Source organism: Prinia subflava, chromosome 16, assembly GCF_021018805.1.
Source record: "Prinia subflava isolate CZ2003 ecotype Zambia chromosome 16, Cam_Psub_1.2, whole genome shotgun sequence".
Classification (NCBI taxonomy): domain Eukaryota; kingdom Metazoa; phylum Chordata; class Aves; order Passeriformes; family Cisticolidae; genus Prinia; species Prinia subflava.
The window spans coordinates 17,319,645-17,336,135 of NC_086262.1; the positions used below are offsets into that span (position 1 = coordinate 17,319,645).

General features: G+C 58.9%; 1 protein-coding gene across 2 annotated transcripts in view; it reads left to right on the forward strand.

The window, feature by feature from the left end:
- Positions 1 to 16,491, forward strand: part of ARHGAP26 (Rho GTPase activating protein 26) — a 103,680-nt gene that overhangs the window by 2,430 nt on the left and 84,759 nt on the right. For both annotated transcript variants that reach the window (XM_063413947.1, XM_063413946.1), the window contains exons 2-3: positions 15,356 to 15,451; positions 16,299 to 16,360. In XM_063413947.1, coding sequence (XP_063270017.1) covers positions 15,356 to 15,451; positions 16,299 to 16,360 — 158 coding nt within the window. The remainder of the gene's footprint in view (positions 1 to 15,355; positions 15,452 to 16,298; positions 16,361 to 16,491) is intronic.

The window sequence follows — 16,491 nt, forward strand, 5'->3', positions numbered from 1 at the left end:
TGACTTCAGTGTCTGTGCTGCTGCTTCAAGCTGTGATGCCTCCCACCGATCTGGTGCTGGACGGGATCTGGGCTGGCTCTCCCCACGTGTGTCACCCTCAGTGTGTGACAGCTCCAAGGTCTGATGTGTTGCAGGAGCCCTTCCAGACCATTCCAGTGTCCAGCAGCAGGGATGGAGATGCTCCAGGGGTGAGGAGCTGCTGTGCTGCCTGTTGCTGGCTGTTGTATCTGTGTCACTGCTGGGGCTGGGATGTCACCCCTGTGAGCCACTGCAGATGCTATCTGAGGGCCATTCCTGACTGTCACCAGGTGCTTGCTTTTCTTAGCTGGCTTTTATTTGGTAGTGGTGTTTCCAAGTGGTTTTGGTTTGTCTCTCCGTGGCTGGGCATGGTGGCCTTATCTCACTGTCAGTGTCTCCATGCTGCTCCTCAGCTGCTGTTGTGGCACGTGGCTGTGGAGCTGGGCAGGCCCGGGGGCAGCAGACCCTGTCTCAGGACGTGCTGCCTGTGCAGTGAGGGGTTCCCAGGGTGTCTGGACCCTTGGGCACTCACAGCCTGCAGCCGGAGTTACGTGAGGTCTTTGCAATATCCTCTCTCGTTTTCCTTCCTCTTGCCCTTTCTGCTGAACGTTTCACATCCTCTTTGTACGAAGACAGGCGTGGGGAGAGCGGGTAACTCTGTATTGGTGAGGGGCTGCTTGGACTGGGCGGCGGAGGGGAGGAAGATGAAGAGGGAGGAAGAGCCCTCTGCAGAGCTGGGCAGGAGCAACAACAGCGGCATGCAGGGATGGTGAGACAGGAGTAAGGACACGTAACAGTGCCAGGGTTTGGTGAAGGGACTACTCTGCTCTGCTTTTGCCCTCAGTGTAGGTACAGAGAGAAATGGGAATGATTCACAGCGCTTTCTCCTTCCCTTAGAAGAAAGAATAAATTCAGGAGGTTGAAAATGATCCTCATTTGCTGAAGGGCTGGTCTTGCTACATATCCTCAGATGCCAAGGGCATCTCTGGAGTGCGTGTGCGTCTGTGTGTACATAAATGCTGTTGGATCTTTTTCCCCCAGTGAGTTTCTGTGCCTGTTTCCATTGTCTCCCTTTGCTGCTTGGCTGGTATTCAGTGACCTGGTTTTCAGCAAAACGTGTCCCTCTTCCTCCCTGATCCACCATCCATAAATTATTCAGAAAGTTTTGCAGATGCAGAGACTTCAAGTGTGACATAAATAATGAACTCAAAGCCTGGGTGCCGTGGAAGTTGTTCCCCGGCGCAGGAGCTGTGGTGACCCTCAGGACCGGGGATGCTGAAGGATTTTCTGCCTCTGCATGTCCCTGTGCCTGTGCGAGGGGCAGGCAGGGAGCCAGGGGCTCGTCCTGTGCTGGCATCACCTCCAGCCCCTGTGCTTCCGTGGAGGGGAGCTGGAGCCAGGCCCTCAGACGGTGATGTGGAGATGCCTGCTTGCTTTGGGAGACAAGCAGTGCATGCAAGGATAGAGGGTGTGGGGGTGCAGGGCTGCCTGCCATCACCTCCCTGTGCTGCAGCACAGGGCTGAGCCTGGCACCCTCCTCCTCCTCCCCCTGCCCGTGCCCTTCTCCTGTGCTGCCAGGCGCCGTGTCCCGGTGCCGGTGGAGCTGTCGCCCCTTCAGGCACTGGGTGCAGCCTGGTGCCCTGCCACGTTTCTGCTGGTTTGTTTTCCTTCTTCTGACTCCCAGGCACTAATTTGAAGCCACCAAACCCGTCCACGCCCCGGCTGCTGCCATGCTCCCACGGCACAGACTGCAATTTGTGTGCTGGGGCTGGGCTGGCTCTGTGACCCCCCTCCCCACGAGGGCACAGGGGCTGGCTGTGCCATGCCCCAGGCTTCCATGGGAAAGGCGGAGGTGCCCATGCCCCAGAAGGCCCAGCTGGGCTGGTTTGGTGTTTTGGATCACTTTTCCTTTAGCTGCTTTTTTGGCCAGGTCCCCGCAGAGCTGCGGCCGGCAGCGAGGAGGGACGGGACCGAAGGGCTGATGCTGGGGTGGGTCCTGCAGTCCTGGGAACTCCTCTGGCCCCACTGGCTTCCTGGGGCAGGTGCTGTGGCACTGTCCCACAGGTCTCATGCCAGCTCTGTCCCCACCAGCGTGCCCGTGCTGGCTGTGTGAGCAGCTGGGGGTTGCCCCTGCTGCCAGCTGAGGTTCTCAGCTGTGGTTGTGCTGTCAGAGGGCTGGGATCTCCCTCTGTCTGTGCTGCAGGGTGTGATTGTAGTGAGCTGTCCCCTGGGCTGACCCCTGTGTGCCTGCCCCGTGCCAGGCCGGCTGCTGTGGCCTGTGCTGCCACCATGGGTAACGCCAGCAGGGCTTTTGCTGCAGCTCTGGGGTGTTTCCTGGGACACATCCTGCTCCGAGGCTGCTGTGGGGTGGTTCCTGTGGTGTTCCAGGCTCTGGGATGTGCCTGCACATGGGTTCTGTTCCACATCTCTGCAGCGCTTTGTGAGGTGTCTGTGCCCGTGGCGGTGGGGTGGCAGTGCCCTTCCCGGATGGAGCTGGCACTGGATCTGCAACAGACTGGAAGCAAAAGTGAAACTTTTGCCCAGTGTTTACTTAATTCCCTTTTCACACAAGCAAGGCTTAGGAGGGCAATAAGGAAACGTGAGGGCCACTGATTGCCCAATTTGCCACTTTGCCTTTGCCATCCTGCTCCCCACGGCCCCTGCTTCAGCTCCCTGGGAGTGGCTCTGGGGGAGCCCTGACTCGGGTGGGCAGAGGGCAGGTGGATAACAGGGTGTGCAAAGTGCCCTCCTGTGCTTCTGCAGGAGAAAACCCTTGGGTGTGCTGGAGCATGATCCCGGGCTGGGGCTGCTTTGTGACCTGGTGCCATCTAGGGTGACAGCTCCTTGTGCCCCAGGGGTTTGGTGCTGGGGAGAAGGAATCCAAAGCCCATCTTAGGTTATTTTTGTCCTTTTTTGCTCTTCTGGTCCCTGAAGAAAACAATCACAGCCCAGACCTCCTCACCACCTTTGCACAGAAGAGCGGAAGGATCAAGGTTCAGAGGTTTAGGTCTGGCTTTTCCAGGAACAGTCCCTGTTTGTGCAGGTGCAAACCTGAGTGCTCAGAGCTGTGCTCCTGCCCAGAGAGCGCTGGGCTCTGCAGGCTCCTGTTGGGAGGGGAAGGAGCCTTGTGCTTTCTGGAGGGTGCAGGCCCAGCAGCAGCCCCTGGCTGGGTTGCTGTGACCGCTGGCACCGGGCTCTGCTCGGGCTGTGCCATGGGAAGCGGTGCTGGGCTCTGGCAGCGGCTGCACCCACGGCTGCAGTGGGTGTGGGCAGCCGGGTGAGTCACCTGCACAGCCCGGCCTGTGCTTTCCCAGCTGGGAATTGCTGCCTTCAGGCAGGGGAGGATTTCCTGGAGCATCCATGCGTTGCCCAAGGAGCTTGTTCCATGCTTGGAGGGGCAGGGGGGGCCTTGGGCTCTCCCTCTGCCTTGCAAACCACAGGGAAGGCACGTGGGCTGGGGTTTGGCTGGTAAAATGATTTACTTTGATTTTTTTCCTGCTTTGTTCACCCAGCCGAGGTGTAACGTGGCTCTCCTGTGTCAGAGTGCATTTTTTTCCCCTCTTCATTCCTGTAGGAAACATTTGGTGTAGGGAATACTTTGAGCTGTGGAGGGGGGACTTGGTTATGGCTCAGCCAGTCCTGCACCAGCAGAGCCAGAGGCACCAAGGACTTCTCCTCCTTTGCATGACCTGTGTGGCCTGTGCAGCCACATCTTTAATAACTTGTCTGGGATTTTATTCAAATGAGGGATGGGACAGGTGATAATACCGTGCTTCAGTTTTAGCACAAGTGGATCCTCCTCTTCCTCCCCAGTGGAAATTACCCACAGGAGCATATTCCTGCTTGGGAGATGCTTTCTGTGGTGGTGGCTCTGTGCTGTGAGCCCTGGAGGGACCGTGGTGCCGCAGGGCTGGCTCCAGGGGGCTGCACCCTTGTCCCACCTGGCTGTGCCTGGGTGTCAGAGGGAAGCTCACCCCGTGTGGGTGCTGCAGTGGGTACCCGTGGGTGCTGCAGTGGGTACCCGTGGGTGCTGCAGTGGGTACCTGTGGGCACTGCTCTGGCTGTGACCGGGCGGGAGGATCCTCACAGCATCCCCTGGGAACATTCCCCCATCTCCCAGGGGGACCCCACCCCAGCCACGACAGTGCTGGCAGGTTTGGGGGCTGCTGGTGGAGCCAGGGGCAGCGGGGTGGGCACTGGGTGGGTGCTGCAGGACGTGGGGCTGGGCTGGCAGCAGCACTGACAGGGAAGCTCGAGAGCACAAGGGCCTGGGTGTGCAGAGGAGCCTGTGTTCACGACTCCAGCGTTTACCTTTAGCTGACAGAAGGCTCATTAACAGGGCTGGGAGAGCTCTGTAATTGGGAGCATGCCACAGAGCACCTCAGGGCACATGTCCCGATATGCTGGGGTGGGGACAGAGCCCCGAGAAAACGCAGGGCCTGCACTGAGCACGTGTCCCATGCAGGGTTAAACCCAAGCTTTTGAGATGGCAGGGGGTGGACTGGGATAAAGAGAGCTCTGAGAGGCAGGGCTGGGACTGCTGGAGCTGGTGGGGACTGAGAGTGCACTCCTGTGTCCAGGGAGTGACTCTGGCAGGGGGGTGTGCCTGGGAGGGGACGCTGGGGCCAGGTTGGGTGTCCCTGTGTTCCTCCAGTACTGGGAATTGCATACACACTGTGTCCTGCTCATGCTTCCAGCACGGAGCAGATTTGCTGGTTTGGGTCAGGAGGGGCTGTTCTCCCAAGGCTGCAGATGTGCTGGCACAGCTTGAATCATCTGTCTCCATTTGTGTCTGCAGTGCTGCCAGACCCAGAGGTGTGTGGCGTCACCTGTGGCATGTGTGGCATCACCTGTGGTGTGTGTAGCATCACCTGTGTGCCCAGGACATGGGCTGGCAGCACTGGGCCCCTCAGGTTTCCCTTTTTTCCTTTGCTTTGCTGATGGCAGCTGGCAGTGACGCTGGAGTGAGGAAACGCTGTTCCCATGGTTGCGGAGGGGCGGTGGGAGGCAGTGCCCGTGTCCCTGTGCTCTCTGCACGTTGGCACCCGTGGTGCTTCTCCGGCTGATTCAGTAGCAGGGATGGCAGGGGGCAAGTCGGGTCTGCCCTTGCTGTGCCAGACCCCTCCCTGGCTGGCAGAGGGGACCACCAACCCCTTTGTTTGCACCCTGTCGCTGCACACACCCTAAAATCGTGGTGTGCCTCTCCCTGAAGCCCAGGGGCAATGCCAGCATCCCTGCACAAACCGGGGCAGGGCTGCTCAGGGGTTGGCATTCCTGCACCACGACAGACACAGGGGCTTCAGTCCCCCCGCCGTGTCTGAGGGGCAGCAGCGGTGCCAGGGGCCAAGCAAACCCTGCTCACACCGTGGTTCTGGTTTGGGGCATTCTGGGCCCCTCTGTGCATCCAGCAGCAGGACAGCGTGGACACAGGCTGGGGGCAGCAGGGGGCCAGGCTGGGGGCAGCAGGGGGACGGGCTGGGGACAGCAGGGGGACAGGCTGGGGGCAGCAGGGGGACAGGCTGGGGGCAGCAGGGGGACAGGATGTGCCAGGCGCCCATCGCGGGGCTGGGGTTACTCCATCCCTCGCTTTCCAGCAGCGCTGGGATGAGTAGCTGTAGCGTGACCGTGGTGGGTGGGAGGGAGGCAGAGCGAGGGGGAGCTCGGAGGGAACCTGCACAGCTTGTTCACTCTGCTGTGAATCATCCCCTCCTCCTCCGCCGGGCACGCGAGCGCTGTCACCGCGCCGTGGGGACAGGGATGTTTTCCCCGGGGACAGGGATGTTTTCCCCGGGGACAGGGATGTTTTCCTCGGGGACAGGGATGTTTGCCTGGGACAGGGATGTTTGCCCTCTTTTCCTGGTGCTCTCCCCATGCCAAAGGTGCATCCACCTGCTCCGTGTGAGTGCTGCCAGCCCTGGGCCCATGAGCCCCTGACAAGGGCGGATCTTTAGGGCATCAGCCCAGCTGTTCATGGCAAGGATGCTCCGGAGCGTGGCTCGGAGGAGCCGGGAGCTGTGCTCCTCTCTCGGTTCCTAGTGCTCCAGGGGTGTGCTGGGGATGCTCTGCGGGTGGGACCACGGCGCCGAGGGGGAAGGGGATGTGTGTGTGCGGTGCCAGGCGGGTTTCTGGCTGGTGGGAGGCACGGCAGCCTCCGGACCATCTGGCTGTGGCACGCGGAGCGGCGGCACCGCCGCGCGCGGGGCCTGTGCCAGCGCTGGGACTGAGGGACAGCCAAGGGCTGGCTGCTGCCACCTCAGCCTTCCCCACAGTCTGCACCCTCAGCAACCTGGGACAGGGGAAAGTGTCCCTGCCCATGGCAACGGGTGGAATGAGAGGAGCTTTAAGATCCCTTCCAACCCAAACCAGTCTGGGATTCCATGGTCCGCAGCGAGTGACGTGTGAAGGGTTCTGGGACAAGTGACCTGTGAAAAGAGCTGGCGTGTGCCTTTCCCCACGCTGCCTGGTACGGCCTTTGCTGGTTTTTATTCTTTTTCTCGCTGAAGCAGCGTCTGTCCAGAGCGATGCCCTCGCTGAGCTGGTTGCTAAGCAATGTTTTACAAAAAATCCCAACCATTGCAGAGCACAGCGTTGGGTGTCTCTCCCACGAATCCCGGGGGAAAGCCCAGGTTAAAGGCAGTGGTTTCTTCCTGGAAAGGGTGGTCAGATACTGGAACAGGCTACCCAGGGTAGTGGTGGAGTCACCATTCCTGGAGGGGTTTTACAGATGAGGACAATGCTCTGTGTTGGCTTTGGCAGTGCAGGGGGAACAGCAGGACATGAGACTCTTAGAGGGTTTTTCCCACCTAAACCATTCCATGGTTCTGTGCTGCGCCCTGGGCTGTGCATCCCTGTTCTCACCCTGCGTGCTTCTATGCTCTGCTGGAGATTTTAATTTATATTTCTCTTTTCCTGCCGAAGCAGGAAAAATTGACTCATTGCCACTGATGTTCCTGCGAGCACAGTGGGATTTTTCCTGTTCTTACAGCTGAGGTGGAGGAGCACCGGCGACAAAAGGATTTCCGCAGGCTCCTTGGGAGGAGAAGGAAGGAGGTTGTGCAGAGCAGCTCCTGGAGGGGCTGGGAGCTGACCCCGCTTCCCTGCCCTGCCTGTGGGCGAGAGCTGCTCCTCTGGGGTGGGGACAAGAGAGGGGAGCCAGGGGGACCCTCCCCCGTGCCATGGCCTGGCTGGGGTGTGCCAGGGAGGGCTGTCCTGCCCGCAGGGACAGGGCCTGGGGCACGGGGGTCTCTGGGCTCATCGTCCCCTGGGGACCCCAATGCTTTGGTGCTGCCCCTTGAGAAATCAAGTGGGCTCCCTGTGGCCCACCTATGAACTAATTAGATTTAATAACAAGCTAATCCAGAAGCGGGGCCAGTGCCTGAGGCAGTCTGGGTGTCTGGCAGGGGCTCTGCCACAGCCCCCCCGTGCAGGGAGTGCCCTCCCTGCCAGACCCCCTTCTGCTCCACTAATGGGCATTGCCTGGGTCAGGAGCAAATTTCTTCTGGATTAGTGTCCTCTAAATCGATTAGCTGTCTCAGGCAGGGCATTCTGTCCTAATGAAATGTGATTCCAGGCTCCAGTCGATGAAATATTGTGGTATCAAGGGTAAAGTCATCTGCAGCCTTCCTGTGGGTCGTGCCAGGGTTTGGAGAGGAATCACAGAGTTACACAATGATTGAGGGTGGAAATGACCTCCAAGATTATCAAGTCCAACCTGTGACCCATCACCATCTTGTCAACCAGCCCAGAGCACTGAGTGCCACATCCAGTCCTTCCCTGAGGAAGGGGGAGGCATGGGGGCTCCACCACCTCCCTGGGCAGCCCCTTCCAAAGCCTGGCCATTCTTTCCAGGAAGAAATTTCTCCTGATGCCCAACCTGAACCTTCCCTGGCACTCTGAGGAGAAGGCTTGGAGGAGAAGCTACAATTATTGGAGCAGTGTTATGCTAATAGGGATTGACCTGCACTCCCCGGTGAGGGAGCTGGGGGCAATGGGGAGCTCTGAGTAAAACACAGCATTTCCATCCTGCCCTTGGAGGCACTTTACTCACAGGTGTAAGGCTGGAGGCATTTACAAGACATGTCTGGAGCAGTGGCAGTGGGGCAGTGTGCAGGTGAGGGGGAATGCCCTATTGAAAATCCTTGTTTTGGGAATCGTGCTCAGGGATTGGGGTTTGAGGGTCAGGCACTCGGTGCAGTGGTACAGCTGTGCTCAGCAGGTCTGACATCCCTCGTGAGCCAGCGCTGTGCCCAGATCCCTGCCTGGTTGGGACACAGGGATTTTCCATGCTGCTTCCTCACATTGCTCTGGTGCTGCCCGTGGAAATGCCAGCCGCGGTGGTAATTTTCCATTTCATTACCGTGTCCCTCATGTTTTCCAGGCACTTAAGCTGTCGCCTGTGTTTGCTGTTTGGATGCATCCCTCCTCTGTGCTGGAGTGGTGAATATTTACACTGGATTTTATTGGGACACCTTGCCTGCTCCCACCTGAGCTCCTGTTGCTCTGATGTCTGGCTCCCTGCCCGGCAAACCCTGTGGCTGCAGGTTGGGACGGGCCGGGGGGTTCTGCCATAAAACAACACCAGGATGTGAACAAAAATAAGCACAGGGAAAAGTGCCAGACGTGGGAGCTGGGTGGGGAAGTGGAGAAATCTCGTTTTGTTTTGTTTTGCTGCTAAGTGCACGCTCTGTGTCCAGCGCAAGAGAGCAGGGATGGCATCCGGGGGTGCTGCCTGTGCTGGGGGGCAGAGGGGCTGTGCCCCTCCAGGAGCTCTAGGCAGGGATGCTCTGGGGGCTGTGGCAGCACTGGGGTGTTGCCATCGTGCAGAGCACCAGGAGGCCCCCTGGGCACGGGTCACCAAGGGCTCTGCTCGCTGCTGGGGGTTGTGCTGGTTCTCTGCACGGTGCTGGTCAGCCTGGAGCTGCCTGCCAGGGTGGTGGGACCTGCCTTTGGGCCCCTTGTCTTCCAGGGCTGTCCTGGGGCTGTGTGGTGGTTGCCAGTGCTGCCAGGAGGGCTCTGGCAGCCCCGGGTTTCTCTGAGCCCACTGCTCCTTGCTGGGAGCGAGGGCTCTGTCAGGCTGTGCCTCCCTGCAGCTGCAGACATCTGTCTCCTCAGGCTCTCCAGGAATGGGAAGCCTTTCCGGGGGTCGTTTACATCATTCCTGGGTTTTGTTTCCTGGCTGGCTGCAGGCAGGGCAGGCTGTGCTGCCTGGCACCTGTGTCTGCACACACAGGCAGTGCCTGCTCACTCCATCTGCCATTGCTGCCCTTTGCCCCACCAGCATCACCTCCTCTGGCCACTCTCCCCGCTGTGGTCTCTGAGTCAAGAGCTGCTGCAGCTCGTTAAAATAACCTGATTAATGCAGAGCTGGGGCAGGGCCAGACTGTGCTGGGCACAGAGCACTTCACTGTGGAGTGGTTCCTGCTGAAAAGTCCTGTTTGGGCAAGCGGAGAGCATCATCCAGGGTTTCCATGAGGGACAGGTGGGAGTCTCCCAAGTCTTCCATTCCTGGTGGGATGGGGAGGTCGTTGCTTGGTGGTTCTCATGCTGAAATCCCTTGGTGAGGGGCACTTTGTTCACTGTGTCAGGGACACTTCATCAGCTGTGTCGTTAACCCATCCCTGGTGCCTGCACCAGTTTCTCCCCCAGTGTCCCAGCCCTGGTGAGGCTCTGAGGGAGGAAGGCAGAGCTCTTTGCATGAGCTGGGCTTCTGCAGTGCCTCAGGCACTCAGAAAAGATCTGACTCACGAAAGGGGCTTTGTTGCAATATGGCATGATGGGCAAGCGCTAAGAAAAGCTGAACAGGAAGGATGGAGAGAGGCTGTGAGACCTCTGCCTCTGTGGCAGAGCAGGCTCAGCACTGGGCTCAGGGCTCCAGAGCCCAAGGAAGTCCAGGGCTGATTCATGGTTGATAAGTGGGGCAGGAGTGTGAGGGTTCCAGCTGACCATCAACTCCCTCAAACCAGGGGAGAGCAGGAGAGTGGCTGGAGCAGTGGGAGTTGAGGGAAGTGGCTTCTTGCCTTGGTGCTGCTGCACCCTGGCCCTGCTGCAGGATGTCACACACTGGGCACGCTGGACTGGCAGCTTGGGCTCCGATGGTCCTTGGGGCTTCATTTCCCTTGGATCTCCAGTGCCTTCCATCAGGAGTATCGGGAAGCTTTGCAAAAACATCCCGGCCTGGCAAAGCTGCCAAGATAAGTCTGAGTATTATTGATTTGGGGGTGGCAGGATGACGTGGCCGCGGTGCTGGGCGGGTGGGCAGCGGGGGATAATTTTAGCTGTGCAGCCCTTCCAAGGGATAACTTTGTTTTTCAAGAAGCGCAGAACCTTTATCTCTTCACACACCACGGAAATAATCCATGTCTTGAGCGTGTTGCTCCAGTGTGATCTGCTGTTCGGGGCTGCTCAATGGTGCCATTCAGCCCACAAAGGGTCCTCTGTCCCGGGGCAGGCTCTGCCGTACGGAGCACGGAGTGTGGGAATGCAGGCAGGCAGGGATGCCAGGCTGGCAGCAGGGCCCAGCCTCCCCTGGCTGCAGGGCAAGGCTCAGCCAGAGCTCTGGCACCTCCTGGACCTGCGCTCTTGGGGTGTCTGGGATGCAGCTCCAGGTTGTTTGGCGCCGTAGCGCATCTGAGCGGTTCTGGGTTTTTTGCCTGGAGCGTGGTTTCTGGGGAATGTGTGTTTGTAAACTTTCCGTGGGAAGAGTGAAGTGGTGGGGTTTGGCCTCCCTGGGTGTGCTGCTGAGACAGGGCTCAGCTGGAGGCTGTGTGTGTGCAAAGGGCACCAAAATGGGTCTGGGGAGCTGTGGGGCCATGTCAGCGATGCTCTCCCTGCCCTGGGGGTCCTGCCTGGGGTGGCTGCAGGGACTGTGCCCATGGCCCTGCTCCTTGGGGTCACCTGGCTGTCTTTGGCACCCTCTAACCTCCATCTCTGGCGTGTGCCAGGCCGTGGCAGCCTCTCCACGGGCTTCTGTGCAGAACATGACGGCAGAAGCTGTGCCGGAGGTGGGGTGGGCTCTGCCCATCTGCTTTTATATGTTTGCTCATGATGATTCAGAGGGGAACCTGCCAGCAGCTGCCATTGCATCCTAAATCACAGATTAACTCCAGCCACCTGGTGGAGAAGTTGTTTAATAAACAAATCAGGGTTAATTCTGTGTGGAAGTGACTCTGGGACTGGGCCAGGCCCGGAGGACCGCGTTGTCTCAGGGGAGCAGGGCTTTGCTGACCTTGCTGGGAAGCTCAGAGAGGGGATTTAAACCTTCTGGAGCAAATGAAGCGTTTCATGATGCTGCCCTGACGCTTGGTGCTGATCCCAGTGCTGCAAGGGCTGGGGCTGCGTGGGTAAAACTCCAAACTGGCAGCTGCAAACGCTGTTTTAGGCATGAGGTTCTTGTTGCTGGATTCCTGCACGAACTGCAGGGCCAGGTTGGATGAGTGTCCCACGCAGAGTGTTCACATGAATCCATGGCCCAGCTGGCCATTCCCAGCCCTGACCTTTCCCAAAGCCCCTTCCTGGGTCTCCCTGAGCTGCAGGAGGGTTGTGTGTGGCCTCACAAAGGGGTGTTGTGCTGCAGCCCTGGCTGGCTGTGGGGACAGACACCATATTGCTGCTTTCTAAGCACCCTTGGCAGGCTGTAATCCTGGTTTGGCTGCTGATTAGAGCGGCTCTTGCCTGGATTACCCACCCTGGCTGGCCCTGGGGCTGTTCCGTGCTGGCTGCATGGCCGGGGGGCTGTGGGGCTGTGGAGGGGCAGGTGCTGTGTCCTGCTCCCTGCAGCCAAACGAGGGCTGTGAGTGGTGACCCCCAGGTGTGCCCTGCTTGGGGCAGAGGGGCTGCTGGGGGCTGGCACTGCCCTCCTGTCCCCCTCCAGGGCTTGCAGGGGACAGACAGCCTGAGCCTGCTGTTCCTGCTGTTCTTTGCTGCAGGGGAAGGAAGGGGCAGGAGTCTCAGTTCCTGTTGTCCACTTGAACATTAAATATAGGCTATTAAGCAGTTTTCTTTGCAGGAAGTGTAGAAATCCAGTTCTGTGTGAGCACAGCCTCTGGCAGAGCCCGGAGCTTGCCTTGCAGCATCCTCTGCTCCCCCTTTGTAGCAGCATTAACCCTTCCTGGCCAGACTCAGCAGCAGGTTTGCCTTTAACCTGAGCCACCCACCCTGCTGGCCCTGCCCCTGTCCCAGCTGAGCCAGAGCTTTTTTCTCTCTCCAGCTTACATAGCAAACGGGCTACAGAGTCAGCTCTGGGGAGAGCCCCCACCCCTGAGCCAGCAGTTTCACTTTTCCCTGCTGACCTGATCTTTCCAACACAAGACCAGGCAGGGGGGACATTTGTCATCCTGCCATCTCATTGTGCTGTGGTTCCCCTCGGTGTCCCCCCCGTTGTTTCTGGGTGCTGCCTGCAGAGCTGGGGTCACCCCCAGCGTGCCCGGGGTGCTGCACTCATGGGGGAGGGTTGGGAATCATGACACTTCCTTCTGCAGCCCTCTTCAGTAGTTCCAAATTCCTTTGGAAGAGGCTTTTTGTGTCGAAAGCAGCCACTTGAGTCTCCTTACAGTAACACCAAGCTCTTCCCAGAAAGCCTGAACTCCATGGCTGAGGAGGAGGAGGAGGAGGAGGGACGACACGGGGAGCACGAGGGCTCCCCTGCTGCTGATCCCTTGCAGGATTCCTGGGGGCTGCAGAAGGTCCCTTCAGCCAGGTTTGGAGGGAGCCCTGGAGCTGGAGGTGTGTGGCTGGGATGGAGTTCAGCCTCTGGCTGCAGAGGGAGGAGGAGAGTGGGGTGAGCCCTGCTGGGTGTGAGGGAGCAGGGACAGGCAAAGGGGAGATCCCAGGCTGCCTCCACGAGAGGCTGCAGCCTCCGACCTGCTGGGAGCCTCCCCCTTCCTGCTGTTCTGAGGTGGATGGGGAGGATGCAGTGGATGGGGAGGATACATTACTTTTAAAAGGACATTTTATTTAGGTCCTTGGTTACTGTAGCTGTGCAGGTGGGCTTGTGTGTGCCACTTTTCTGTCAAGGGGACTTTCCCGAAGGAATTGTCCCATCCTCACCAGCCCAGGTGGGAAGAGGGAGCCATGGGAGGTGGTGATGATGATGATGATGATGATGATGATGATGATGATGATGATGATGATGATGATGACGATAACTGCAACCTGAGCTGCTTGTGTTGCTCAGGTAGGAGGATTTTTCAGGCTTTTTGAGGTGGTTTTCCCTGATGCTGTGGTTGACTGATCAAGCCAGCAGAGAACTTGGAAGGAACACTTGCCAGCCCTTGGTGCAGCCCTGGTGTGACTCTTGTGCAGTGTCCAGGTGGTTTTGCTCGTGCGTGAGAGGAGGCAGCAGATTCTGTTGAGCCTTTGCAGGATTTTGGGTTTGCTTGTTCCCAGCCCTGGGGAGGAAGAACCCTCAGGAGCTGAGGCTCATCGAGGGGCTGCCCTGTTCTCCCTGTGCCTTCCTGCTTCCTGCAGGAGTGCTGTCCCAAAATGTACTTGAGGGGTTCCAGCTTTATGAAGAAGGGTGCTGGGGCATGGGTGGGCCTGACAGTGGCCCAGGGGGGACGATGGGGCCCCACAGGGTGGGCATGGGTGCCCCTCTGTCCTTCTCTGGCCGAGCCTGCTGCTAATTTTATCCTTTATCGCTGTCACTGCAGGAGTTATCTCCCTCTCCCCTTGCCTGTTTACGAGCACTGTGGGTCTTTGCTGCCAGTGCTGCTGGCTCCAGAGGCTGCTTGGCTTTGCTGTGCCTCGTGCCTGGGCCCAGAGCCCTGACCTGCTCCTCACGCTCAGGTGGAGCAGAGGTGGAGCTGGAGAGGGTTCCCTGGCTGGGCTGGGGACCTCAGCTCCCCCCAGGTGTTCTCCTGTGCTGCAGCAGCCTCCAGCTCTGGGGCCCTGCCCAGCAGTGGTGGCACCAGGGCTGTCACATCAGGCCTGCCTCAGGGGGGGACATGGCACATGGAATGTGGCCAGGGGCTCAGGGGGCTGGGGGAGAGGAAATGGCTCCTCCAGTCATTAATATCATCTTTGTGGTTATTCCAGGGCAGGCAGGAGGGACTGGGTGAGAGTGCCCGAGCCCCGTGGCTGCTCCAGCAAGCCCTGGCGAGGGAAGGAGCCTGCTCTGCTGCTGACAACGGCACGGGCAGTGGAAGGGAGCAGGGAGAGCTGCACGGGGCTGTCCCAGTGCCCTTTGCTCAGCCCTGTGCTGAGCTGGAACAAACCCTCCCACCCTCCTGAGCCCCTCTTCTCAACCCTGCCCAGGAGCGCCTGGGAAGCTTCCCCAAAAAACACGTCTTGTTTCTGTAGGTGCCAGTGGAGACTCCCAGCAGCTGCAGGCACATGAAGGGTGTAAAAGCCATGCTGGTTCCATCCTCCAGGGAGCAAAGTGCAAATCCTGTTACGTGTGAACCTTCTCCTTGAAGAAACCCCCTCTGTACTTTTCCACTGGGAAAATCCCATGGATTCCCCTGTCCCTGCCTGCCTTGGCAGGGTGATTTCCTGCTGCCTTAGGAGGCAGTTGTGTGAAGGCAGCCGGGGCTGAGCAGGGCAGGATTAACCCCAGGGCTGTCAGCAGCGATACTGGGAAAACAGCTTTAATGCTTGGAGAAAGTTGCCAACTCCCGTATCCCATGGGGGAAGCAAAACACCCGGACTCCGGTGTGGTTATCTCTTGGCTCTTGGTGTCTGAGAGGAGGAAATGGCCTTTGCGTGCACACACATTTTCCACTGGTGCTGGGAAAGGGAAAAACCCATGGAATTTTGGGCTTTGAGGGGAGAAATGCACAGGGCAGTGGACACTGTGTCTTCCTCACAGCGGCAGCACTGGCAGCCACACGGTGCCCGGGGCTGTCTGCGTGTGCCAGGTTAACAGGGCTGGTCTGAAAAGCCAGTCCTGGATCCACTCAGGTCACTGCCAGTAAGAACTTAATAGGATCCAGATCTTGGAGAGAATGTGCAGCTTGGGGAGCAGGAAAGCTCTGTGCTGCTGCCTTCCCTCAGCAGGACAGGAGCACGGCAGGGGTGCCTCTCTTGGGGGCACTGTCACTGTGTGTCACCATTTGCTGCTGCCCTGTGGCTCTAGCTCTGAGCTCTGGGGTGGCTCTTTTGGTGATTTGAGGTTTCATCTCCTGTAGGGGATTTTGGGGGTGCTGACAGGGACCCCACAGAGCCCTGTCCCTGGGGTGGGTGCAGAAGGGCAGCGCTCTGGGGTTTCTCTGCTGCCAGGAGTCCCTGGGACAGGTCTCTCTGTGGGTATTTCCTGGCTGGGATTGTGTGTCTGCCTGCTCCTCTGCTGGGGGAACTCTCCCACCTGTAACACCCCCTTTTCCCCCTTTTCCTGCTCTCCCAGACCTGTCGGCCGCCAAGCGCAAGTTCGCGGATTCCCTCAACGAGTTCAAATTCCGCTGCATCGGCGACGCCGAGACGGACGATGAGATCTGCATAGGTGAGTCCTGGAGCTCCTGGAGCCACAGCCCAGCCCCAGCAGGGAGCACACAGGGACACCAAGGGGGCTGGAATCTGTCTGGGTGCTCCCTGCAAACGGCATGTTCCTCCTGGTTCAGCAGCAGCAAAGCCTTCCCCAGGGGATCTGTCCCTGCCCGAAAGGAAAGGGAGAAGATTGCCCGTATCTGAAACCATCTCAGCTGGATGTTTTGCACTGGAGAGGAGAATCTGGAGGTGGTTGTGGCTGGATACACTGCAGGGGGCTGTGCTCTGAAGCAGAGGAGCAGCAGCCTCGCTGCTGGAGCCCAGGATCCTGTGCTTGAGGGGATCAGCAGAGCCCAGCCTGGCAACGCTCCCTGAACTAAGCCTGGTTCTGCCACGGAGCTTCTCCTGGCACAGTGGCTTCAGCCCCTTCCTCTCTTATCCTGCTCCTGCCCCAGCTGAACTTTTAGAGCTTATTGTGCACATCGTCTGGAGCCAGGAGAGCAAAGAAGCTTTAGCCCTGATTTAACTTTGCTTGTTTATTTGTGCAGTCTCCACAGAAACAGCTCCTCTTCCAGGTCTCCCTGGTGCTGTGCCCGTGCTGGGGAGCTGCCCCTCGTGTGCTGGGCATGGCTGGAGGCCAGGGCTGGGCTCTGGGGCTGGTTGATGAAGTTGGGCAGGGCAGGTTGGAGCTGAGGATGTTCCTCTCTGGTCCTGGGTATGCTCACTGCCAGTTGCTTCTTTCTAGGAGAGAGCAAAGATAATGAAAACCCCAACCCCTGCCCAAAACGCAGACAGATAAAACCCCTCTGTGCAGTTTGTGTCTTTAGAAGTTGAATGTTAAATGCTGCCTGTGTCCCTTCCAGCCAAGTCTCTGCAGGAGTTTGCCACGGTGCTGCGGAACCTGGAGGACGAGCGGATGCGCATGGTACGGCCCCAGGGGTCCCGGGAGCAGGGGGTGGTGGCACTGGGACACCCTGGGGACACTGACTGCCAGCCCCCGTGCTCCTTCCCTCGCCCGGGGTGGAGCTGCAGGGGAGGGCAGAGGAAGGAGAGGGT